The sequence below is a fragment of the Ptychodera flava genome, chromosome 8, assembly GCF_041260155.1.
Source record: "Ptychodera flava strain L36383 chromosome 8, AS_Pfla_20210202, whole genome shotgun sequence".
Taxonomy (NCBI): Eukaryota; Metazoa; Hemichordata; class Enteropneusta; family Ptychoderidae; genus Ptychodera; species Ptychodera flava.
The window spans coordinates 25,963,874-25,989,714 of NC_091935.1; the positions used below are offsets into that span (position 1 = coordinate 25,963,874).

The 25,841-nt window shown below is 40.0% G+C and overlaps 2 protein-coding genes across 4 annotated transcripts; one reads left to right on the forward strand and one right to left on the reverse strand.

Moving 5' to 3' along the window:
- Positions 1-5,046: 5,046 nt before the first annotated feature.
- LOC139138894 (TLC domain-containing protein 4-B-like) lies at positions 5,047-15,490 on the forward strand. Of its 3 annotated transcripts, none has more exons than XM_070707475.1 (7): positions 5,047-5,916; positions 9,104-9,340; positions 9,732-9,821; positions 11,170-11,231; positions 12,396-12,490; positions 13,639-13,712; positions 14,275-15,490. In XM_070707475.1, exons 2-7 carry the CDS (start codon positions 9,168-9,170, stop codon positions 14,582-14,584), a joined length of 804 nt encoding a protein of 267 aa, XP_070563576.1. In that variant the 5' UTR covers positions 5,047-5,916; positions 9,104-9,167; the 3' UTR covers positions 14,585-15,490. The 3 variants fall into 3 exon arrangements, with proteins under 3 accessions (XP_070563576.1, XP_070563573.1, XP_070563574.1); XM_070707472.1 differs by lacking the exon at positions 5,047-5,916 and adding an exon at positions 5,931-6,267; XM_070707473.1 differs by lacking the exon at positions 5,047-5,916 and adding an exon at positions 8,075-8,246.
- A 2,197-nt stretch (positions 15,491-17,687) lies between these two features.
- On the reverse strand, positions 17,688-24,882 carry LOC139138042 (potassium channel subfamily K member 6-like). The gene is made up of 3 exons (XM_070706263.1): positions 24,522-24,882; positions 17,921-18,612; positions 17,688-17,744 (listed from the first exon to the last, which is right to left on the reverse strand). The coding sequence occupies exons 1-3, from the start codon at positions 24,880-24,882 to the stop codon at positions 17,688-17,690; spliced, it is 1,110 nt and encodes a 369-aa protein (XP_070562364.1).
- Between the last annotated feature and the right edge of the window lie 959 nt (positions 24,883-25,841).

The following is a 25,841-nucleotide window of genomic DNA, read 5'->3' on the forward strand; positions in this document are numbered from 1 at the left end:
CCGAAGAGGTAGGTCACAAGCAGTTCAGTAAATCTTGCAACACAAAAATAAGTACATCATTCATATACTAATGTCTAGAAAGATCGGACAAGAAGTATTTCTTATCAAGTAGATTATTTCAACAGTGGAAAGACACCGACCTGCCATTCACCTGTTTTTCACGTGCTCTCTGAAGGAAATGCGTTCTGGTCGCATGCCAGCACATGAGCCTAGCATTATCTACACAGTTTGTTACGTCATGTAACAACAACTGTTATTTCCAACCTTGTTGAGTGCTTTCAACCATTGATAAATTTAGGTCACAGAGATTCGGCAAATCTTCGAGGGTTTCATATTTGATGTTGACGTTGAACTTTGCACCGAAGTTACATATCCGAGGTCAAATTCTTATGCAATGTAGTTCGCGTGCAAAGCAACGGGGATAAAAATTTGGCAGAGGGTCGCAAAAACCACTGGTTAATAGCCTTTCCGATGGGCTGTAAAAAATGCGGTCACGGAACGAAGTCCGGCTGTTCATTATTAGCGGGACACCGAACGACTTTAGTGACCGGTTGTTCAGTAGTTTTATATACTATTTTTCTCAAAATTTTTGTCGTCCATGGGGGGGGGGGGGGGGGTGTGAAACTGTCCCTCAGCCCATGGTGAAACTACAGGCACCCGTGGGTTGGGTAGTCTGCTAGATCGATCGATTTTCTGCTCGATCTATCGCCTAAATACTCTACAATATATTATTCAATATAGTACATTCAAATGGGAAAAATCATGAAATTGCAGCGTAGTTGTCGAATATTACGGTTTAGGAAATTTTAGAGCATTATAAATCTGTAGACGAATGGTTTCGGTAGAAAGCGTGGGATCACTTCTTCGCAAATGTAGTCAGTTTGGTTACATGTAAATTGAACGAGAAACATTAAATTGCATAAATTTCGAATAACTCTTTATTTCTGTTCTATTTATCACCTTACTTTCGCTGGCGCAAACGTCTCGTCTTCTTCTGAAATGAAACCGGAAAAGTATAACCCGCGATAAAAGTCCGTGATATGTAAAGCAGGTCTTAACTGTTCTGGTCAAGTTAGCGCTTGTGGTCAATCGAAAGTATTTTAACATTTTGTATGGTTTGCTTAACAACAAAAAAAAACGACTGTGTAAGATAGTCAATATTTACAGCAAAAGTATTTGAGAACAACGGACCAGCCTTTTCATATTGTCAGGGAAACAGTATTGTAAAAATCGAATAAAAGGAAATATTTCTCGCCAAAATTCCGTACATCTGATCTGAGAAGCCCAGGAGAGGTATGCATGTTTCACGATCTAAAATTATACAGCTTTCTGAAATTTAACGTATTGTAGTACCGTAAAATGCTTGACAAAAACTAGGGTGTAAAGGAGCCTAATAAATGTTCGTCTCTTTATGGACTGTCTGAAAGTAGTTAATTCACAGAAGGACGTGGCCTATCATATTTCGATTAATTGTACCTCCTAAACATCTGTAAACAAATAGCTCATTATGCACGTGTTACAGATGTTGTGAAGATCGCCGGGCCAATTCTAGTATTAAGGCATAGTACAATTCATTATTATCTTAGGGCGTATGTTTCTATTTTAGTGTCCCACGCATGGCAGACAACAAAAATGTGAGCAAGTTTTAAAAGCACAAAGTGATGACATTGCGCCAAGATGCCTATCGTCACGGTTGTGGAGTGATGAAAGTTTAATTGCAATGTTGGGAGCAGACTTTACCAAATTCCAGAAACTCATGGCATTTTCTACGGCGAACAGTTTTACTACAACCGCGAGCTTTGCATAGCAGCGCTGTGTGTTTCCAACCACAAGGCCTATTAACACACAGCCTGCCATGCAGAGCCACATGTATACAACCGCTAGCGGTAAGATTGTCTGACCTGACGGGGATTTAAGTATACTGTGCGTAGAGCTGTAGGTAGTCTAGCAGAGACCCTGCTATTCGCGTTCTTCCCTGTTGGAACACGCGCGCGCCCTTCAGAGACGCGACGCGAATCCCAGGGTCTGGACGTTCTTGCAAGCGACCGGTCGGATTTCTGCCTGATCCGGGTACTTTATAGAACTCCACAAATCCGTTAATCAAAACAAAAATGACAGGTAGCATAGCCAAATAAAATTAAAAATCAAAATAAAAACATACTGCGTATATAAGTCTACCAGCTACTAGTAAAATTATCTCCGCCCAGTTAGATAGGTGTTTCTTTGACGACACTACCCTTATGAATATTCATATACTTGCAAAAACGGACAGTCGCTGTGTCTGGCAGCGCGTGCTCACAGCTGCACAGCGCAGCCTTCGAATGCAGGCCCACCGTGGGCGCGCACAAAACAAGGCACAGCGACTGTGGAGAGTCTAAGCTGTAGGCTACACGTATGTTACAGTGGAATTTGATCGAGTGTCCGTTTTGCCTTGCAGAGCTCGACAAGTCTACATGTTGCTTATCATTAGAAAAGTAAACATTTGCAACAAATTGAGTCTTTGATGTTAGATTATACAGCGCGCGCGGCGAACGTTTCCCACTCGTCTGCAATCATGACAGTCGTTTCAGCATGCCACTCATGCACAACAAGCTTGACACCGCCCTTACTTACTGCATATCATCAAAGTTTTCTTTCAGCTATTTGTGTACTTTGATTTGGGAAATACAACTCAGACAAAACTCACTGGCATATTTTTCGAGTGTCGGATCTATATCTCGAGGAAAGTCCTCAACATCAACCGGACTGACTCTGGGCGTTTTATTAAGTAGAACATTGTATTTCTTCAGCAAGGTACAGAATATTTTGAAGGCAGAGAGATATCACCGTCCCCTCCATGCTAACCCGTTGCCGTGTATGATGCCGTCCGGGAAATTAAAGCGCAGTGGTCGTCGCGCTGCGCATCCTCCTGAGGGGTCCCCCTCTGTTGTAAACAAATCCAAGAACGCCGCACATGTTACGGGTTGATTGTATGTTTGCGATATTGCCGCTTGTTAAAATGGCGGCTGATCTGTCACAAGTATACCAACTAACCAAATGTAACACGCAATAAAAGGTCAATTAATCTAAGTTAAATATCTGCTGAATATTGAACAATAATTGCACGCTGGATTGAGATCACATTTGCTCATGATTTTGTTGAATCAGTTGAATTGGGCTCGGCTACTGTTATCGCTCGAGCCATAGAGCTAGACGTACGCATGTACGCATGTATACGCCAACAGACTATCAACGACCGGGCTCTAGTTTTCGACATCGCTAGCAAGGACGAGAGCTTTCATTTCAAGAGGCCCGACAGGAGTACAAAGACAACAACCCAAACTACAGAAATTTACAACTCGCAGAGCCATACCCGCTGCAGCAAGAAGCATCTCTGCATCTGTTCCGTTCCGTGGTCTGTATGAATGTCCGTGTCAAACCGGGTATATGGCGCGCTACACTCGGCTGTGGAGAATCCAACTCAACACAATGTTTACCCCGTTTGGGGGTGCAAACGAGAATTCCGAGTACAGGTATCAAGTCAAGCGAAGGACCTTTCATAGGTCTTCTTGTTATGTGTGGGGTTATCTCACTTGAAAGAGGATTCAGACCTACCCGGCAATCAGGAGGTACGTATACAACAACGAAGTTTGCCCATCACCGCTAGGCCTACACCAGCTAGCGGTTGGATCACTGCCATGACCGTGCACAGGACCGGGGCATAGGATCTCTCGATACGTCTATGCACGGTGTAGCCGTGCAATTTTCCCGCCAAATGCCGCGAAAACCCGCTCGTTTTGTCTATTGTTTCCTGTCATTGTACTGTTTCTTACCACGTTATACTAGGAGAAGTAAGACATGGTTACAACAGTTGGTTGTGGGCCAAGTCGTCCGGGCCGGTACGGTGGGACCGAATTCTCTATATCCGTGTACGTCAATGCGGTGACCGTCTCCCAACAACATCTCTGGTGTCCTGCTCTGGCTTGCCGATCATGGTCTTGAGTGTAATTTTTGTGTTAGGCATTGTGCTTGTTGCTGGTCTACATATATAGGCAATGTTGATCATTTTAGTTATGTATTTTCACTGTACTGTACATAGCATTGTGTACAACCAACGTGATCGCGCGCGATCAAACCTTTTTGTTCACTGTGTCTGCGTGCAGTAAACTCAGCGACATAATGTGCTGAGTGTAGTGTCCCAATGTTCGTAGCCTTACACGAGTTTATAGATAGAAATACACCACTGAAGTTCGTTTCCGATCTTAATATTTTACTATTGCATGATGTTGAGTCTTACAAAGGCCTTAACAAAGTGGGGGACTGCTCCCATCTCACTCCTATTGAAGTTGAGAAGACTTATGTTTACAAAAATTTATGTTTATCAACAAAAAAATCACGCACGCGCAGCGCGACGACCACTGCGCTTTAAGTGCCAAAATACAGTGAATTATTTCAGAAACACTGGGTGTGCTATTCAATGGCACAAAAATTATGTACCGTGTTGATTGAATTGCACTTGCATGTGCAAAATCAACACTTTTCTTCAAGTCTATTTTGTAGCTCAGAGAAGTGTCAATTGAGAAAGTTTCATTTAGCTGAGACAAAAGAGAAAGCGGGATTAAAGTTTCATGCAGGAGTGTTAGCATTTTCTGGTTGACAATATTCAGTGTTGTATCGTGTCAAACTTGTTGATAGAGTAGACTGCACTGGCAATGCTACAGACTGCATGCTGAAGGAACTGTTGTCGTGATTGCTGACATCGAGAGGAGAAGAAAAGTTTTTTTAAAAAGAATTTACTTGTTTCTTCATAAAGTTCCCAATTTAAAAGTAAACACCTAAAAGAAAACTGGTGATGTGCATGTAGTGCAGTGTTATGCTTGTTGTGAGTGACATGCTGAAACGACTGCAGTGATCGTGACGAGACAGTGTATGGGAAACGTTTGCCGCGCGCTGTAATCTAACACCAACCAAAGACGAAGACTCAATTTGTTGCAAATGTTTACTTTTCTAATGATAAGCAACTTGTAGACTCGTCGAGCTCTGCAAGGCAAACCGGACACTCAATCAAATTCCACTGTATCAATTATATTTGTTTTGTTGTAAAATACTCCGCTTTCCTCGTTCTACTCCCCAAAGCACATTACAATGCCCTAAAATCAACTTATTAACACAGTACGCAGGTTAGACTTGGTTCAAGTCTGTGATTTGCGAATGTTTGAGTGGAGTGAACGCGACGATTTGTGTTTTATTTTCATGTGAAACGCGTGAGTGGGGTGAACGCTATACAGAAGAGTTTCACCTGGTGAATCCTGCAGAAACTAACTCACTACTGCGCAGACTCAAAGGTAATTCATTCAATCGCTGCGAAAACCTGGCCAGGGCTGCCGAATTCGGAATACGGTTGTACGAAATAGGAGAGACACAAGAGAAACTATTATAAATGATGTTATTTTTATTAATTCACCGACTTGAACCAAGTCTATGCGCAGGTGTATGATGTCCTGATGTGATTGTTGGAAACTGAATTCAAACTAGAATTCACTTGTCAACAATGATATTGTGTATTGTACACAATGTCGGCAAGGTTAATACCTGGCATTGTCCGGTTACATCTCATTGTCTGTGGTTATTCTAAGCTGGAGTAGCATTTATTTGTCAACAATATCGCATATGGCATATTCTGCATACAAGGCCAATTCTCTGCGCCAGCCTTCCTAGGAAGGCTATTAAATGATTTGTATGTCAACAACAGGAAATTTACTTGTCTCAATAAACAATAAAATGACATTGCAACGCCCGTTGTTAATCATCATGCGGCGGTCACGTCAGGTCAGAATATCACCCTTTCATCCACAATCATTTGAAATTTTCACCGCTCTTTCGAACCATGGAAGACATTGTCGAGGAAAAGATCTGCTGTACAGTCTCTGTAGCTTGGTAAGTACATACTGTACAGTGTTGTAACGTTCATGTTCACACGGTGTGCGATATCATTGCATTATTTATGCTTCTCCAAAACATGGATGTCACGTGGGAGGGACGTGGCCAGCTTCTGCCCGGCCGGCCGCTGCAGTTTGAATGGTATCTGTTTACGCAATCAACCGAAGCAATCAGCTGATGACGAGGTTGGTGTAGAACTCCAGCACGCACACTCAGAGGATAGATGTTGTAAAGCAGAGCTTCATCCACAAAGCGGTGCTCTAAGTTTGTACTCTTCTAACAGAAATAATTTAACATCTGGACATATTTGGCTTTGCTACAACAGGGATTGCTATTCGCAGAGGCGAGGTAAGTTGTCTGCTTTCACCCACAATGCCACTGCAGGGCAATCGATCGGCTGCACGACCTGCACAATGAAGGTAGCGCTGCGCACAGTTGCGAGTGGAGTGATACGTACCGGCCGCCGCGTACTATGCATAGGCATAGTACGCGGCGGCCGGTACGTATCACTCCACTCGCAACTGTGGCGCTGCGGTCAGATAGAGTAGACAGTCCCAAGTCAATAAGCTTACACGTCGAGGTTCCTTTGATCGTTCAGCAAGTATTTGCGCTAATACAACATGTTACGAGTAAACATAAGCTAAAAATACGACATTCGTTTCAATTCACTGTAAAAGATAATAAAAAGATGGAAAACAGACACTTAAATGATACGTCCCGGAAAGACAGATCGTTGTATGTGTATCAGTGGATATACATGTATAATGCCATTGGTGTAAACTTCCTTTGGCTGCCAACTACTGGGCGAATGAAATTCCTTTGGAAAATATTGTCGAGAAAAATGAAATAAAATCAACGCATGGCATTTGCATGTAACGGCGAAGAAAGGTCAGGCAGAACTAGTGTACAGTGGCGTGTAGATTTATGTTATAATATTACGTAACGTGTACGCAGATGTACGCTTTCAACCTCATGCATTGTTCGTTGATCATGATCAGATCTGATCGTCCGAGAACATACCGAGTCGTGCATGTACAACGGTGGACAATTTCGGGACACTTGTAAATTTGATTGCGCTAAATCAATGCATACCATAAATTTATATGCATTCACCTAGAATATCTCTACTCTTATGGATGTTCAAGATCAAACTGAAACGTTTTCAACTGCGGCTAGACAGTTTCGCACGTTGAGTCATCCACTTATTCACTGCGTAACCTTGTTTTGTGAGGTAGCCATGCATAATAACACAGTCCGTCTGGCACTGTGACAATACTGAATCAAGAGTTGCAGACGCGCCTAGTATTAGCAGATTAGGGACCGTCAACCATAGTAGCTGACGCACTAGAAGCTTACTTCCTTTAATGGTTCAGGGGGGAGGGATAAGACCCCAATTTGTTTTGCGCGCGTTGAAATCGCAACAAAGATTCTGTAACAAAAACTAAAATTATTATGATTCAGAACGCGAAACAATAAACGCAGAACGGAAGAGAGAAACTGTATCCGCGTTCATCGAGAAAAAACGGAACACAAAGTACGATCACCAAAAAACCAAGAAAACAAACTTTGAATTTTGATAGAAGAATATAGACTAGTTTGAACGTTGAAAATGTTTAAATGTAAAGTTTGTTTATATTTATTCATGTGAACATATTGTACAATGTGTGCGTGGAAGACAGATTTGTATTCTCTATAAAGAAGTTTTCCTGAAGCCAATTTCACAGTAAAGAGTTTCGTTTTGAGGAGGGCTGGGGTTGACACAAAAGTCAAAATTAAGGAATTTCGTTTCTAGTGAGTCAGCTTTTATGATCGAAGACCCCTTTCGCGCTGCAAGGCCATTTCATGGACAGGTCATGCCTTAACATGATTTCTCGATCAATTTTTATCGATGTATGCGTCACTGCTGAATCATGTATAAAGCGCATGCACGGAATCGAATCTCCCCGTGTTTGACCTAAAACTGCCTCCCAAAGTGAAATTAGGAAGTATCCTACCATGAGAATATTATGATGTCAACTTTCCGTAAACGCACTGCATTGCCGAAATAGCTTGCTGGAAGTGTGGACAGCAGACAGGTTCTTGTACAACAAACTCTTTAAAACTATATGTTTAACATGAAGCATATACTGACAGTTTGTAAAGCATAACCGTAGCATACAGCTGCGCTTGTACCGAAACCTATGCTGGAAGAGTGGCGTATTTGCGTAACCGAGGAGAGGTCCTGGACTATATTACTCCGTTTGCAGGCAAGGAGATTCACCTGTCATATGGTCCGCTGCCATTCGAGATCTGCTCTACAATATAAACCAGGGGCAGCCAGCAAGGCTGTAAGTTCGTAAAAATGGTGCTCGCAACCGAATTTTTGTCTGCGACCCACGAAATCGTTTGTTTATTTGTTCATAATGTTAAAATGGGATTCTTATCTGTTGCCGTGTGTCGGGGAATGAGGGCATGCAGGCTGCACGTAGGGCTAAGACGTCCTGTGGGTGTACAAAACCGTCGTAGCCTTCTGGATTTTACGCTAAGCCGCAAATATCCGTTCTTGGCCGAGTGAAAACTGTCGGTCAAAAGGCTGCAGCCCGTAAGTTGATGGATCACTGACACTGTATCTATGCCGTATTATGTTTACTGCAAGACATATACTGATCAACAGGAAATAATTTGCGTAGAAAAAGCAAAAGTAATTCACCAAGTGAATGTTTCATCTCACAAAAAAAACATTAAATATCAGTCCATTCATATTCTCATGACATTTAAAGGGAATTGGTCGTCGGAACTGCACATGTGCGATTTTCTTGTTTACAAACAATGTATTTCATGCATTATATATAGATGCATCATGTCAACATAGCTGCGACATTTACATTTTACGATGTTCATTATAACATACATGTTTTAACTTTCATCAATCGCCAACGTACTTTGTATACAGTGTGTACATCGGTCTTAGGCGTCCCTAGGGACCTTTTAGCGCCGTTCCGACGACTGCCTCCCTTTAAATTTGTGCATTTTGCGTCTCGAGTGGTATTAAACCAAGATTCTGTCATTATGGTATATTCGCTGCATAAAGAACGTAACCCCGGTGTAGACCATTTTTGTCTAGTATACAGTAGAGAACCTTTCCCAAAGAGGGCTCCCCATATGTGTATGCCTTAATCTCAATATTGCTTTTCGTATTTAACAGAACCTCCCCTGAAGGTCACTAACAACGAACTTACTCCAGGGCATCTAGGTTTTGAGCTACCGATATGGAAAAATTAAGCGATGAGGGGTACTTGCATGCGCACTACATACCGATAATGGCGCTGTCATTTGTTGTGACTGTGGTATCGTACTACATTGTAACACCTATGCTGTCCCGAAAATACTGCCAAAAGTACGTCACGTTATCGTCGACCGAAAGAGCCGACTGGAACTCAAGGTACAAAATGACATGTAGCGATGTGCTCGTCTGTAAATCAATCTCTCTCTCTCTCTCTCTCTCTCTCTCTCTCTCTCTCTCTCTCTCTCTCTCTCTCTCTCTCTCTGAGTGGCACAAGGTCGAACTTAATCGTTTGTCAACGCTTTTGGTGGTATGTGCATATATACATGGGCACGCGCACGGATAAGGACCATTTTACACTGTCTAACTAATACCTAACAGTTATATATAGGCCTATTTCAATGGAGAACAACAAAAATAATGACAAAGTGTTAACGAGCACATCTATACAAACATCCACTGATGGGATAACCAGGAATTTAGGTCAAGAAAACCGAGTTTTTGTGCCTTGTGTGTTACAATTTGCAACATATAATATGATCTATTTCAGGAGTTACTCAACCATAAATTCATTGCTGGTCAGCGCGTTTTGTATTTACGACCTGGTTTGGAATCGCGACTTGCAAGCAAACCCTATCTGGTAAGCATTGATACACATTGTTTAACAAGTTAAAGTAGTACGCTCAAATTTTTTTTTCTCAAGGAACCTTTCAAACGTTCACTTTCAAAATCAAGAATAAAAATTGGGGGTCACCCAGCAAATATTTTGGTACTAGAGGAACAAATTACCCTTGGTTTACCGATAGTTGAAATTCAAAATGGCCGCCATCCCTGTGTTAACTCTATGGAGAAAAATAAAATTTTCGATTTTTCAAAAACTAAGACGGTGAAGGTTTTTCTTATTCAAAGGGCTTCAAAATGTGTTCCCCAGTAGTAGTAGATCAGAAAAGAATTGGAAACGTTTGAGAGTCCAAGTAACTGTTCCCTAGGAGCATTCTATCATCAATTAGTCCCGGTTACCCAGACTGCTCTGCGGGACGCTCTTCCGGCCGCAGAGCAGTCTGGGTAACCGAAACTCATTATCAATAGGATATTTCGCACTTTATTTAGTTTTCCCTGTGAAGAGGACACATCCTTGACATGACACACTCCTTGTTCTGCATGGCTTACGATTCATACTCTGCAAGCCTTTTTCACCAGTGAATCCGGCGGGGAAAAACCACTGCCTTCTGTTCTAATGATGTCACAAGCAACAATCAGCGAAATGACACAGACACATTGTGCCATCGAATAATACTTGTTATCGGATGGCTAGACCATGTCGGAAACGAAGAGCTTTTTATATGAATGTTACATGTATTTACCCAAAGAACTTTGATGGGTACCGCACATGTAAATTTTCGGTCCACATGCGCGAACCGTCAAAGTTGGACAGATACTTTCTCCAAACACGGTAGGAACTAATTTGGGATAATTGGATCGTGAAGTACTGTCTGTTTGATCCGCAAATGTAAGCTCATCTGCTTTTCTTTTCAAGTCATACACTTGTTTTAATGAGTAATTTGTAGTAGTGCAACATTAAGCTATAGGGCACCCAAAAATTTTGAGAAATTTGAAAAATATGAATATCCAATTATCCAAAATTAGTTCCAATCGTGTTCCCAGTTTATCATAACCAATTGACGGGAAAGATCAGTTGCCAGAATAAGCGGTTTTCTGAACTTTTCTCTCACCATACTTTGTTCTCGGCTGGACGTGGACGCGGTGCGTTACAATTCTGTCTTTAAGCAGTTTGTCGTGACAATACGACCTTGCCTGTTTAATAGCTGATTTTCGCGCAGTACCCGGGGAGTGGACGCAACGCACTCGAGGAACAAATTTTCTTCATTTTTATTGACCATTAAAAACACTGTGGATCAACAATCTCTTTGCATTTGCCCTGGCTGCCGCCGTTACAGCTAATCTCGTGTCATCTATCGTTACTACAGGTCTTCGAACGCATGGGCGACCAACATTGCGTGCTCCATTATGGCGGGGTATATGTTAGCCGGTGAGTATGCCCTAGCTGTGGGTCTATAGCTGTTGTGTTTTAGGACGGAATATTCTGCCTTTTACGGGCTGGTTTTGACTTTTTCATTTTTAACCCCGCCACCACACGTAAAAGTCAAAACCAGACCGTATAAGGCAGAAATCCTGTCAGAAAACACCACGGCTATGGATCCACAGCTAAGTATGTCATTGCCCTCTTCAAACATCTTCCACCTACTTCCTGTGACTTTGGTACATTTTTTAGCTCACATTTGGTATACTAATGTGAGGTTATCGTATAAGCTGAAGTCGATGGCATCTGTATGTATTTGTGTGCTTATGTACGTACGTACAGTATGTCCGTCAACATCAAAAACACACAAACCACTGCACGCTTTAGCTTGGTATTTGGTGTGTGGATGCATCCTGGGCTATAGATGGGATTTTGTTCAAATTAAGTTTTCATTGCCAAAATTATGCAAATGAGCTTAAAGATGTGAAAATGGTCAAGAATTAATAACTCAAGAACCGCTGTTGTGATCTTGCTTTGAAAATTAGTGTGCAAGTACCTTAGATGAACCTTATACAGATATATGTGCATCGTGAAGATATCTTGAATTTTGTATTTTTGCTGAATGTTTTGATTATTTTCCTCATTGGTCGGTATTTTTTACATGATATCTCGAACCGAAAATATTTCTGTTTGTTTGGTGAACTTCTGCACTCAGAAGAGACTCATGCAGAATACTTGTATGGATAGTCCCCTGCTGGGAATTTATTTTACGATTAACTCGTCATGTTGTTGTTTTTGATGCTGCTGCTGATGATGTTGTGCTCCCTATTCAGAGGGATTAGTGCTAGTGAAGTGGCAATAAATATGTATTGCTTTGGAGCTCACATCTTAATATTATCCCTTGCATCGGCATAAACCTATGAATATTGATCTTCTTTCATCCATTGTCCCGTTCATCATATTCATTCGCCGGTTTTCAAAATTCTTGATCATCCGAATACATTGGCCTCTCATTTTAGTAAATCATCGCTGAGGGCGCCTTTTCTTATCTAAACTGCCGCCGTTGAATAAATATTGCAAGTAGAGTTGTGTGTGGGTGTAATCGCTGTTACAAAGCAAAGTTTTCATTTCGTTTCATAATATTTATAGAATGAAATTTCATTGCCCTTTCAGATATGATATTTGTTGTGACAGACTTTACCTTCCAAGAAGCAGTTGCCTTTAGCATTCATCATGCGGTTGTTGTATTGGGTGTGGCATACACTGTTGTGAGTATACAAGTAACACAAGCAGTTTGGTTGAATAGAAGTTTGATAGTTTCCATCACTGACCATTATTTAAAACAAGCTAGTCTCGGTTACTCAGACTGCACTTCGGGCTGTCATCCGGGTCCCTCCCAGTGCAGTGTGGGTAACCGATAATGTAAATAACTCGACGATCAAATCATAGCAAAACCATCCATTGAACATGAGTTTCAGGTAGGATGCACCCCGGGACAGATATTCTTCTGACTCACATTTTTACAATTCGCTACTGATCTACTTCATGTGTGGGCTCGCTCACTTTGAATCTCTTGGAGTGTGAATACAGTTTTCACCGTTGTATTTTTGAAACTCGAAAATGCAATTGTTTTTCCCCACAACACGATTGGAACTAATTTGGAATAATTGGATGGTGAAGTAATGTCTGTATATTCTGTATGTGTCAGCTAACCTGCTTTTCTTTTTACGTTACACACTTGTTTTTGTTAGTAATTAGTAATATTGCAACATTCAGCTATAGGGCACCAAACACTTTTGAGAAATTTGAAAAAAATATGAAGATCCAATTATCCCAAATCAGTTCCAATCGTGTTCCATAGAGTTAACATGAGGTTGGCGGCGATTTCAGATATCGGTAACTTTTAGGGCAATTTGTTTCTCTGATATATCACAATTTGCACGGTGAGCCCCTGATTTTTTATTCTTGATTTTGAAAAAAGAATGGTTAAAAGTTTGACAAAATTTGAGCAAAAGTTTTAGTCTTTCTGTTTCAGCACGTAAACCTTAACGAAAACTGTTTTCTATTGGTTCATAGGTTTAAAAATCCGAGCAGAATCTCAGGAAAATCTCAGCCATAGTTTTCTACTAAAGCTATAAACCGTTTCAGTATTAGTCCCCCTTAAGTAGGCTGGAACCATGACAATTAATTACATGTATGACACCAAAATTTGATTTTGAAGACAGTGTGATCATCCTTGTCCCATGCTAGCAGTATGACACAAATATCTGGATCGTATTCATACTGTATCATTTGATGATACTTCAAGAACCTAGTAATATCTGTATTGTGATGTTAAGGTGCTTTATTTGACTTACCTTTAGCGCTCAGATAAAGCCAATCGACTTAACAAAACCATTCTCGTCTTTCTTGGCAGCTTCTAGGTGTCCTGCCATACTTCACTGCGTACAGACTGTTAGCAGAGCTTTCGAATCCATTCATTAATACATGGTAGGTTACGGGCATACCTCTCTGTGCCGTCTTGTTCATTGATCGCTACGGTGAACCTACAAAAGGATCACTAGCAGTATTTTTTGATGATTTTTTTCACCATATATGTTACAATTTAAAGTACGATGTCTTGTTTTGTTCCCAATAGCATGTTGAGGTCACACTTTTCAGCTTGTCAACTCATCCTGACCCACACTCCAAACATTAACAGTGGTGGCGCTCTCACTTGCAACGAAAGTGAGAGCGCTGGCCACCACTGTTTTGAGTGTGATCCTGATCATGTGCTGACTGCATGGTTATTGTTGACAAGTGAATTCTTAACGGGACTAGGATTCAAATGCATGCAATACAGTGCATTATGTTAAGTATTATAGACGCTTTGTTGACAAGAGATCTGGATGAGCTGGTTCCTAACTGACTATCGAAACAATATCATTCTCATCGGGCCAGACATTTCTTTTCTGATTTATCACTTGTTGGGCTCATTTTAAAGGTCTTTGGGTAAGAAAGATTGCATTTTCGAGGCGTATACTACCTCTATACTTTCTTTTGTTTGCTTCAGGGTATTTATTGTAACATCTGGATACCCGAAAAATCATCCGTCAGCCGTCGCGACTGGTATTGCGATGACCTTTGCCTTCTTCCTGTGCAGAATAGCCGCCATGCCGGTTTACTACTTCATGGTGTACACTACGCTGGGTACTCCCGAATTCTTCCGCCTGACCTGGGACGTCAGGCTGACATGGCTTGTCGTCAGCGTCACACTGGACTGTCTCAACATTCTCTGGTTCACGAAGCTAATGCGCGGCGCCACCAAACAGCTGACTGAGATGAAGAAGGATCGAAAACAGTTCACCAACAAAGCTGCCTAGAGATAATGTTATTATTTACGAAGAACAAGTAATGAATGTTCACGGTTTAGCTTGAATCCGTGATCTGCATTGAGAGAAATTTATGTAATGGTTATGTTATTCAAGTCCGCGATTATCTCTCGATATCGGATGGTGTGTGTTATACTTCTGCTTCGCAAAGAAATCTACATCTAGGAATACTTAACCAGAAGAAAACTGGATCAGGGTGATATCTACTGAAAACGCTGAGTGATACTCGAAGAAATCAGCTTCAACTTCATCTGCTAGACATGTCCACAGTTTATAGTCAATTAAGCGCCATAAAACAATTCTTTGGCTTTCATAGTGGATTAGCAATTGATATAAGCAAGGTGTTAGGCTGACACAATGAACAAGATATGCTGTGAAGAAAAAAATAATTTAAAAATATTCCACATGCGGATGAAACACTGAAAAGACCAAACGGTGGTGTACTATACTGTGGCATGGTAGCGTTACCTAAACTTGTTCAAATTGGTTCATTTGTCAAGGTGATGAACGTTTGTAAATGTATACAATTATAAATGACAAAGAAATCTTGTCACGTTGCGATTCATCGTGTACTACCAATACTTTATAATAGGATGTCATTTAGTCTTCATGAAAGTACTGTTAAAGATAAATGATATACTGTATTTTATGAATAACAAAACAAGAATCTTATATTTAAAAGACAAATTTACATTTGTATAAGCTAAAATTCACTTTTAATACGTAAAGCAATTAATCGGATTTCCCCTTTGTTGGACGAACAGCTTCACGTATGCGCAGCCCAGGTAATGTGTCGTCTTGGCATGCCCAGAATTTTACGAATATTTCTAGTCACATTTATTTGTACAAGTCTCTGTCCCGATTTATTAAAATTAATCGGCTGGGAATGAGGTACAATCTTGTGTACGTCTCTTGTATTTTGCCCAAGTTCAAGTGAAGAAATGATCAGTATCCTTAACCGGACATCACACATCAAGTGACATTTAATGGTGTAAAGTTCAAATGAGCATTCGCTCTGCAATTTTTCGTCAGCATCAAGTGTAACTGGTTTCGCAGAGCTACATATCTGTGCGTGTTAACAGTAGTTTGTTTATCAATATTGTTTAATATTCATCAATGCACTGAGACTTTTAAAGGAGCCTGTAAATGGGACCTGCCTTCCCGTTTATTGCCATGAATGAAGGAATGAATCGATCAATAAATAAATAAATGATATTATATTTTCAACAACCTTAACGTATCAAATATTCTTTGAAAAATGATAGCTAACGCTAACGGTATATGAGATTAGAAAATTGCCAGGGCAGTGGAAGAAATTTGATATAAAGTTTATCAGATCGTTTTAAATATACGACAATCGAACTCATTAAATTCTTGACATATACCGATTGTTGTATTAGATAGTCGTCAAAATAGATTGCTTCGACGGTCAATTAGAACTTCAAAGAATTTATACGTATCCGTACACTAACGTAGCATCAATGTTCAACGAAACACGCCTCTTTGCAGAGGCAAGGGTACAATTTGGTCATTATGATTTTTACACGTTCATATCGACCTCTACAGCAATACAAGTGCGGAACATGGCTCAATACGCCTTGGGGACAGATATTCGGACTCTCAAACTTTTACAGTAATTGTCTGATCTACCACTTATGGGGGCTCATTTAAAAGCTCTTGGTGTACGATAAAATTTCACTGTCTTAGTTTTCGAAAATGGAAAATTTTATTTTTCTGCATAGGGTTAACCAGGGATGTTGACCATTTTCAATTTTAAATATCGGTAAATCTCGGGTATTTTGTCGCTCTTGTACACAAATTTGCATGGTGACTCCCTATATGTTTATTCTTGATTTTGAAAGAGACTGGTTGAAAGATTCCTTGAGGAAAGTTTGAGCAAAAGTTTAAGTTTTTCACTTCCGAAGCGCATACTACCTTGAGGTAGATGTGATTGTATCTAGAATTACAAACCGTGTTCATGAGACGAAGACGAGTGTATTTTGATTTCCTGGCTCCATCGATGGGCCGACTTGCAGCGAATCGGACGCTGCAATCCACTTGGTTGGCAGAATCTTACCGTTATAATTGAATAATACAAATAAACTCCCTAAGTTGCTGTGAATAGCGGCAATCGACCAATCAGATATAAACCTTGTAAAACACGCTGCAAGTCAGCCGGGATCGAAACTCCGTAAGTTGCTGTGAATAGTGACAATCAGCCAATCACATATAAACTCTGCAAAGACGCTGCAAGTCAGCCGGGATCGATAGACGATTAAACATTGAAAACAATACCATCTGATGAGCGATGATTCCAATGGTTGGTTACTCCGAGCAAACATTGATAATCTACTATTTAGTTGCCATGGCGATGAACCTGTTGTCCCAATTCGCCCATTGCTTCCAAAGATTCAAATCACTTTTGAGATCCAACCCACGCGTGTGGAAGGAATTGACATGTGAGACTCAGTCAGCACATGGCCTTTGACCGTTGTACTGCGCTAGCAATTTTGAGGCTTTATGCAATGGGATCAAAACTCAAGTTACGAGTGTCTTGCAGAGTGCCTATTAGTTGGTATCCATTTTTATGCATTACGTCATTCAGACAATGACAGGGTTCAAGGATTTATTCTTAAGCTGAAATCATACATGGCAATGTTGTGAAATTTTAAACTGTCATCCAGTAAGAAACTTCGGTAGAAATGTTTTATGGTAAAAGGGAGGCAGTCGTCGGAACTGCGCGTGTGCGACTTTCTTGTTTACAAACAATGTATTTCATGCATTATATCTAGATGCGTTAAGCCAACATAGCTGCAACATTTAAATTTTACGATATTCATTGTTAACAAACATTTTTTAACTTTCATCTATCACCAACGTACCCTAGATGTTTACATCAGTCGTAGGGGTTCTTGGCAATCTTTGAGTGGAGTTCCGACGACTGCCTCCCTTTAACCAAATTCATTTACTCCTCCATGCACAATAAATTGTCTTTTCACGACCGAACAGATTTGAGAACGCCCTGTCGTCTTCATTCTCAAGCGATTTCAATAGTTTATAAAGGACTATTTCTGGAAAATAACTAAAAAGCACATTATATGTCTTCATCCTTGATGTTTGCATTGAGAAATTCATCAGTCAGTTCATGTCTCTACAAATTGTAAAAATATATCGAAATGAGTCTTCAATAAGTCTTAGCTCTATCGTCTACAGCATCGTCGACCCTTGGTTTCGATCACGTGATCGAGATTTGACTTCTCGGGAGCAGCGACAGAAGCAATCTGAGTCCTCCAGTTTTTTTCGAATTTTTCCGGCAACGTGTCTGACCTTTTCCACCGAGAGGGCGAAGCAGGCGGAAAATATGATCAACCCAACGTATGTGTAGAGGAAGTAGAGAGCGGCTCCAAGGGCCCTGTACTCTTTTAGTGCGCCATCCCCCGGAATCAGGTCTCCAAAGCCTATCGTAGCAAGGGTAATAGAGGTACAGTAGATGGAATCGATGTAAGTCCAGTCGTACTCGGTGTAGTAGATAAACACGGCGCCGATAACTGTATACAGGATTAAAATCACGGAGAGCATTCCCAGGGCCTTGCCCTTGGCCATGGGGTCCGAATCGATGATAGGCGTGCTCTCTGAATTCTTCATCACGCCACGATCGGTCGATTGATTTTCGATATCGCTAGTATTCGGCAATTCTTCGCAGGGAGGTACCGGGGAAATTTCAGTCTCTGCCGTGTCGATTACGTTGGGAGTGAGGCCGTTTGGACGGTTAACCGTGCCATTTACTGCTTCATTCTCCAACCCTTTTGGTGTTTCCTGCGAGTCGATTCTACCAGCGCTGTTTTGGCGAATGCTCTGTTTGGCCGCCTTCATGATTTTCTTGAATTTGCGGGAAGTGTAAGACGCCAGAAGAATGCCGAAATTAGACAGAAAGAGAAGATTTAGAGGCACGCCAAAGACGGAGTAGATAAACATCAGCAATCGACCACTTTGTGTAACTGGAGCAATATCACCAAAACCTGAAATACAGAAAACGATACTTTATATATAGAGATAGATAGATAGATAGATAGATAGATAGATAAGATAGATAGATAGATAGATAGATAGATAGATAGATAGATAGATAGATAGATAGATAGATAGATAGATAGATAGATAGATAGATAGATAGATAGATACATACATACATACATACATACATACATACATACATACATACATACATATAGATACATACATACATATAGATAGATAGATAGATAGATAGATAATACATACATACATACATACATACATACATACATACATACATACATACATACATACATACATATAGATACATACATACATATAGATAGATAGATAGATAGATAATACATACATACATACATACATACATACATACATACATACATACATACATACATACATACATACATACATACATACATACATACATACATACATACCTACCTACCTACCTACCTACACTACATACAGACAGACAGACAGACAGACAGACAGACAGACAGACAGACAGACAGACAGACAGACAGACAGACAGACAGACAGACAGACAGACAGACAGACAGGCAGGCAGACAGAGACAGAGAGCCAGACAGGCAGGCACATATACAGATACAGATACACACACTTAGGGTGATACTAGTGCTGTTAGCTTTTATACAGATTATGATACAGCTGAGCACTACGCCACTATTCAAGCCTTGAAAATTAACCACTTCGATATTATCGTTTGACGAATGCTCATTGGTTCCCTGGGCCAAAGTATTGTTTGATGAATGGGCGGTCGTGTACTATAATACTAGAACTATAGCGCTGGAAGACGACATACTTCAAAGTGAACCGGCTTGTCCACTATAAGTCGGAGATAAATATAAGAAGATAGGTCAAAGCAAGACGCCATTTTGACTAATTCATCGCCAAATTATATGTACTAAAAGTTTTATGGCAGTGAAAAGAAATCTTTTATCGGTGTATATGATGTAATTGAACGTGGCAATGATATAAATAAAAAAAACATTATGAACTGGTGTTTGCTACAGTAAAATACTATAACTGCAATTTTCTCAAGTTTTGAAGGGACGTGAGAAGTATATTCAATACACATATTTGAAATGGAATGTTTCACGCGAGTTGGGGAAATTTCTGTCTCACACGAGCCATGTGCGATTCTATTATTCTCACTTGATTCTCGGACAACAACCAATTTTTCCTGAGTAATTTCTTGACATAATAATTTTGCCTAACGATCCCGTACATCGTATCTTGAATAGGGAAACCGATGTTGTTTCCCAATAAATACATATCTAGGCTACAATTAAGCTCACTTACTTAAGTCACAAATATGCCACTGGCGTCTTTTTTGTTATGAAAAGGTGACAGAATCCAGAAGAAGGAATTTTACGCACATGAAAAAATCTTGTCATTTTAATTGAAACTGTTCGTGTTGCAGGTAACAGCGAGTAGACAAGAAACACAACAAGAAGGTTTAGTGTTCTAAAGATTATTTTTGAAACGCACGGCACTTGTCACTTTCTTTTAAAATTGCTCTGTGACAAGTTTCACGCTTCATAGAAGTAGAGAGATCATAACAACTGAAACACTGTCATTTCTTTTCATCATTGATTTCGACTTTCAGGTCAGGAAACGTGTTGCTTGCTGGTTAAGCAATGAAGATGCGCAATATGTTACATAAGTCGAAAGCACCGAGAAAAACTGCACTGTCATCATCTATTGGTAGTTAGTTCTTTTGCAAAGAAAGAATTCGATAAATTCTCGATCAGATTAGAACTCAGCATGGAGTCACTAAAGCACCAGCCTAAAATAATCTTGCCATTTTGTTTTGAAATCTAGCTAGGTGACAGCATTTCATAAATACACGTTCCAAATTCCCTCTCGTATTTGTCTTGTTGCGGAAGTTTCAGGTAATATTACAATATTACACTGACGTTTTCTTGCACTTCCACATACATATGCATAGGATAGGTTACTCTCTACCCGTGGGAAATACTCCACCTTCAATAAACTCAGTGAACGTTTGCTCGTCCGCTAGTTCTGCATAAGCCAGGATGCCAGGGTGTTGGCCACTGAGCTAACTACTCCCACTGGCACGCCATAGGAAGCTCATTGGGTGATAAAAGTTTCCTGAAAGCGTCACTTTGGACACATTACTCTAGCGCGATATCTGAGCGCGATGACATTTTGATACTTTGTTTTGTCTCTCTGTAATTAGCCTTTACAGTTACAAGAGCCATTCATGGATAAATGGGGTCCTTTTAAAAGAGATACCATTCACTGCAGTAAATAGGTTATCTGTTATCTCGGTTCCATGATACTTATCTTCAATGACATTTGTACATCCTCGTCTTTCTCTCTCCCTCTCTGCAGTCATCCTTATTCTACTTGAAAATTCTGCGTCACGAGTCATCAGGCGTGTGATAAAGTTGTCACACCAACGCAATAATTTGGTATAGGTGTAACATTTGTACCTCGTTGCTTTCAAAGTGCCAATACTTGTTCAATGAAATATTAACACGGGGTGTTCCAATAAGATATTGAGAGCGCTTCGATTTGGTCTATTTGGCAGTACTGTGTTGTTGTGCTTGCTCACTTCCTTGAAGCAAGCGACATGTAAGTTCACGGCCAAGCTAAAAAGAGTCCAAAATCAAGTCAAGTTTAAATTTATATTATTGATATGATTGGCGAGTTTTAGAATATAGCTTATCGGAACCTGACATGTCACTGACAAGCAAAACCAGAGATTTTAGTTCTATGTCTGCATTAGTTTCACTAATAGTAAGCGGGCGTGTAGGAGAAGGTTTATAGAATTTTACTCTACCGTTTACGATACGAATCGCTCTGAGTATGTCGGTATGACGGAACCCCTCATAGCAACGATTGACTGGGGAACCTGTCGATGATATCATTGCATGAATTGTAGTCCACTACACTAGGCATTCTGGACACGCAAGTAATGTATACATTCTATATATTTCCCGACAGAAAACATTAGTAATATAACAAAAGTAAGTGTGATGCTACGCGTTTACCTGTAAATGTCACCTTTTCGAAAGGGGGAAAGAAAACATCACATATAACTTCAAAATATGTAAATTGCACAGCACTGTTTTCTTCGACGCAAGTAGCATTTTGGAATGGATACGTCATTTAGAATAATGTAGCTTTGTACAGGTTTCGTAATTTGATTTCTATAATTTTTTGATGCTGTATTTTGAGTTTTAATTGTCAGTTTGGGCTTCCATTATGCTCCTATATTTTTAAAGCATTTGTTCGTGAAATACGTTCTTGCAGCCATTGCATGTTAATCAGGTCAATTGTTCTCGTTCGTTTCTTTAAAAAAATATCCGGCTTACCAGTTCTCTTGTTAAAAACTGTCGGATTTACAAGTAAGCCAGACTGTTTCAAACAAACGATAGACAGGTTGTATCTTAAAATTGTCAGTTATGGTAGTACAGATGAACTTTGGAAACAATGGCACCAGGCGAATAGTCGTTTTAATAAAACATAGCAATCTGAGAGAAGGAAAAAATTCTGAACCAAAAACGTCAGAGAAAAGGATTTCATCAATTGAACGACTAGAATCATCAAGAATTAGATTTGACGGAGGATAAGATCGGCAGATTAGACGGAATGAAGCGAAATACATAATCTTTTATGGTAGATGAGGTGCTGGTAAATTGACTGTAGGACTCTTTGCACAATCTTTCACTTCTGCAGAGAACGTTTCCTTTTTACATGTTTTAACCTTTATCCTGCCAAGTTCACATGTCATTATCATATCCTGTTGGTGAAAACCATGAAGGCATAAAATGTCCAACAAGTCGCATTTTATCATGTACAATAATACTTGTTTTATTGTAGTAAAAAGGTGGCGGGGTTCGAGGTCGTTTTTGAGGCGGTCCTGGGACGAGGCCACCTCGTGGGTTCACCAATTTTTGGCTTCGACCGTCAATGAATGGACATGTACCCACAAAGCAATTGTCAATGTCACACCGATCATCAATTCGCGACCCATAACAACGGCAAACAAATGGTGAAACTAAGCCGAGTGGTGCAAAGTAGCGGGTCTTTCAAAAAGACACATTGGCATACTGACCGACCCAGCACATCACATCAACGGATAAAACAGCATTTTCTGCATGTTTCCCTTTAACAAAGGGTTGAACACTTGAAGGCACCAGGAAAGATATATACGGTAAGGCAAGGAAGCATAATCAAATTGTCCCTCCGGTCCCTCCGAACTATTCTTCAGCCGCTTTCGAAATATTATTTTTAATGCGGCAAATATATGTACTTCCGCATAAGAGCAGCAGCTTTAATGGGGAAAGCTTCTTCACCCAAGCAACCATGAATTTCATAATGATGTTGTTGTATGACAAGCAGCGTGGACAGTACAAGTCCTCGGAGACAGTTAACTGCAGCGCAACCACCGTCAGTTGAAGATTGTTATTAGTACTGCGGAGCACAATACAACCTACTTGATGATGACTATATAACTTTACTCAAATCATAGTGTTTTAATACCATTGTGTGAAGTGTGTCGAGGCAGTGGTAAACATGCTAAAAAATATGGTTTCATTGTATTATGAAAAAGCGCAAATCTGAAATCCACCTTGAGGACGTTGAAAAGAACATTTTAGGGCATTTTATGGTGCATATTTTACTTTTTTTTCTTGAGGGGGGGGGGGTGGAAATGGTCAGAATTTGTTCTGTCAACATTTCCTGTATAAGTAATGCTTCTATTACTGTGAACAATTTGTAAAACTTAGACTCCAAGTCATCAACAACAATGTAACTTGTGGGGGATTTTGCCGGTTCGTAAAAAAATTAAAAAGTCACTCGCTGCGTCTGTAGTTTTGCCAAAAACGAAAATGGAGGAACAATAATAAGTTATCTCTGTCCTAAATATACTTTTACTAAGTCTGCTATAACATATCATGCCAAGTAAATAAAAATACGTATAGGTTTCAGCTAAATGCCGCTTTTTACTGACTTTGTAGATGGTGGGGTGACAGGCCTGATATGTGAAGAGTTGAGGCATAAAATTAATCACACTTTTCTCAAGATTTCTGTTACTCGACATTTTAAGCTAATCCAGAAAGAGGTGGTCTATACGCGAATGAAGTGAATTTCTATTAAATTTTTTAAAATTCTATGATGCCGAACATGATTTTTATTTCAAAACTGTGCTTAGTCTTCGGTCGCCAAACTCATCACGTGCGCCAAGCTATTCATGGACCGTACTATCATTTCCAGAATTTGTTTGAGAAAATCATAATGTCTGATAACACACTGGATTTTAATTTTTATCGAATTATATCTTACTACATGTCCTGAAAGAATGTAAGTTATAGGTCCCAACTCCATTTTGAATTTCAAATAATGGTAAACCTTGGGTTATTTGTTACTCTAGTACCAGAATTTGCACGGTGACACACGATTTTTATTTTTTCATTTGAAAGAGAATAGTGGAAATATTCCTTAAGGAAAATTTGAGCAAAAGATTTTAAGTTTTTTACTTTCGAGGTGCATACTACCTTAAAGAAAACCACGACTTGCTCTCAAAGATAATGCATTGTTATACAAAACAGTCGACTTTTTGAACGAAATCTCCAGAGTGACAGGCAGTTTTAACGTGGCAATTCATGGCAATTTATAAAAGATCCAGAGTACGAGTATCGTAGCTGCCCATGAAGTGAAGAGGTACTGGTAGCAAAAGTAAGCGCTCACGTACGTATCTTAGTTCATGCTGCCATTTGAATGGTATTGGGACGAGGAGAAGAGAAAAGTGTCCTGTTTTCCCATCCTTGATCCTAAATTCACTTTCTGCAATGCGTATTTTTTTTAGAAATAGCAAAATTCGCACATGGACGTTACTCACCGACGGTTGTTATTGCCATCGCTGTCATGTAAAGGCAAGTTGCAAAGTCCCAGGGACGCCATGAAGACGTGGCTTCGTAGTCAGCAATGACGGCTTCTTCATATTCGCCGATGGCAGCATCGACCTCCCGAGTCCAGTTGTCATAGTCTGCGTCCTTTAAATTGTGAAGTCTGCTGAGAAGGTGGATTTGTGATTCAGTCTTGTTACCCGTCATACCCTCCCTGTACTCGGCCTCGAGGACCAAGAACATGTAAGCACCGCCGCAGAGATAGACAGCAACAGACATGGTAAGGAGGAGGTTGACCTTGCACGTGGTGGAGAATCCACAACTTTTCCCGGACGTCTTCCCTTTATTCGTCATTCTGCCTGGTGCTGGTGAAAAGGGAGCAATGCAGTCTTAAGAATCAGCCGCCCTTTTTATGTAAAAAGTTTCCAGCAGGAAGTTACTAATTAACTTTTTGAATGACGTACTGGCTCGATTCTTTTAGAGGTAGCGTTATTGGAGGACTTTAAAGGTTGCAGAACTAATCAGTAACAAAATAATGTTTGAATTCTGGTGTTATCCATTTCATTGATGTCTGTCTACATAGTTGAAGAAAGAACAACGAGACAGATTAAATAGTTAAATTTAAAAGAAAAGTAGGGAACCAGGAATACTCTTTACTGACATGGGAAAACGATTACGAATTCTTACTGCATTTTCAATGAAATTATTATGCAAGGTAACAAGTGGGGATTTTGTTAAAAAGACGATAACTTTTTAAAAAGGACTAAGAGAAAATTTGCCTTAAGACAAACTGTGACACAAGACAATGCCATTGTAATGCCATAATTCTTTTTAAAATTCCCTTGCTTTCAGTCCGAAGTGCGCTATAATATTATTAAGTCATAGCAAGTTCTTTTCGAGTCAGAAAAGTTACAGAGAAATGAGGCACTTTTGTCGGCAATAGTGAGTTCTCTGCTCTCAAGGGACCCCTTTCATGACATCAAGGAGATTTCAAACCTGTAGATTTCACTAAGACGTCGACCTCTAGGATAAGTTTAATAAAAATACATACAATTTTGGACAATCACGCAGAGCACTTGGGGGAAAGCTTGATAGCTCAGTCGTGCCTTGTCTACTTTGAGCGCCATCGTCATTTTTATTGCCTTTATAAAATATACCTCGGCCAATTTTTTCAAATTTTTGGCAAAATTTTGATAAAAAACTGTAGCCAATGAAATGTGATGTCCTTTTGGTCTAAAATTGTAAAACAAATTACAGACCAATTCATAAAAATTGGAAAAATGTTGCACTAAAATTTTGTTGGGGAAAAAATT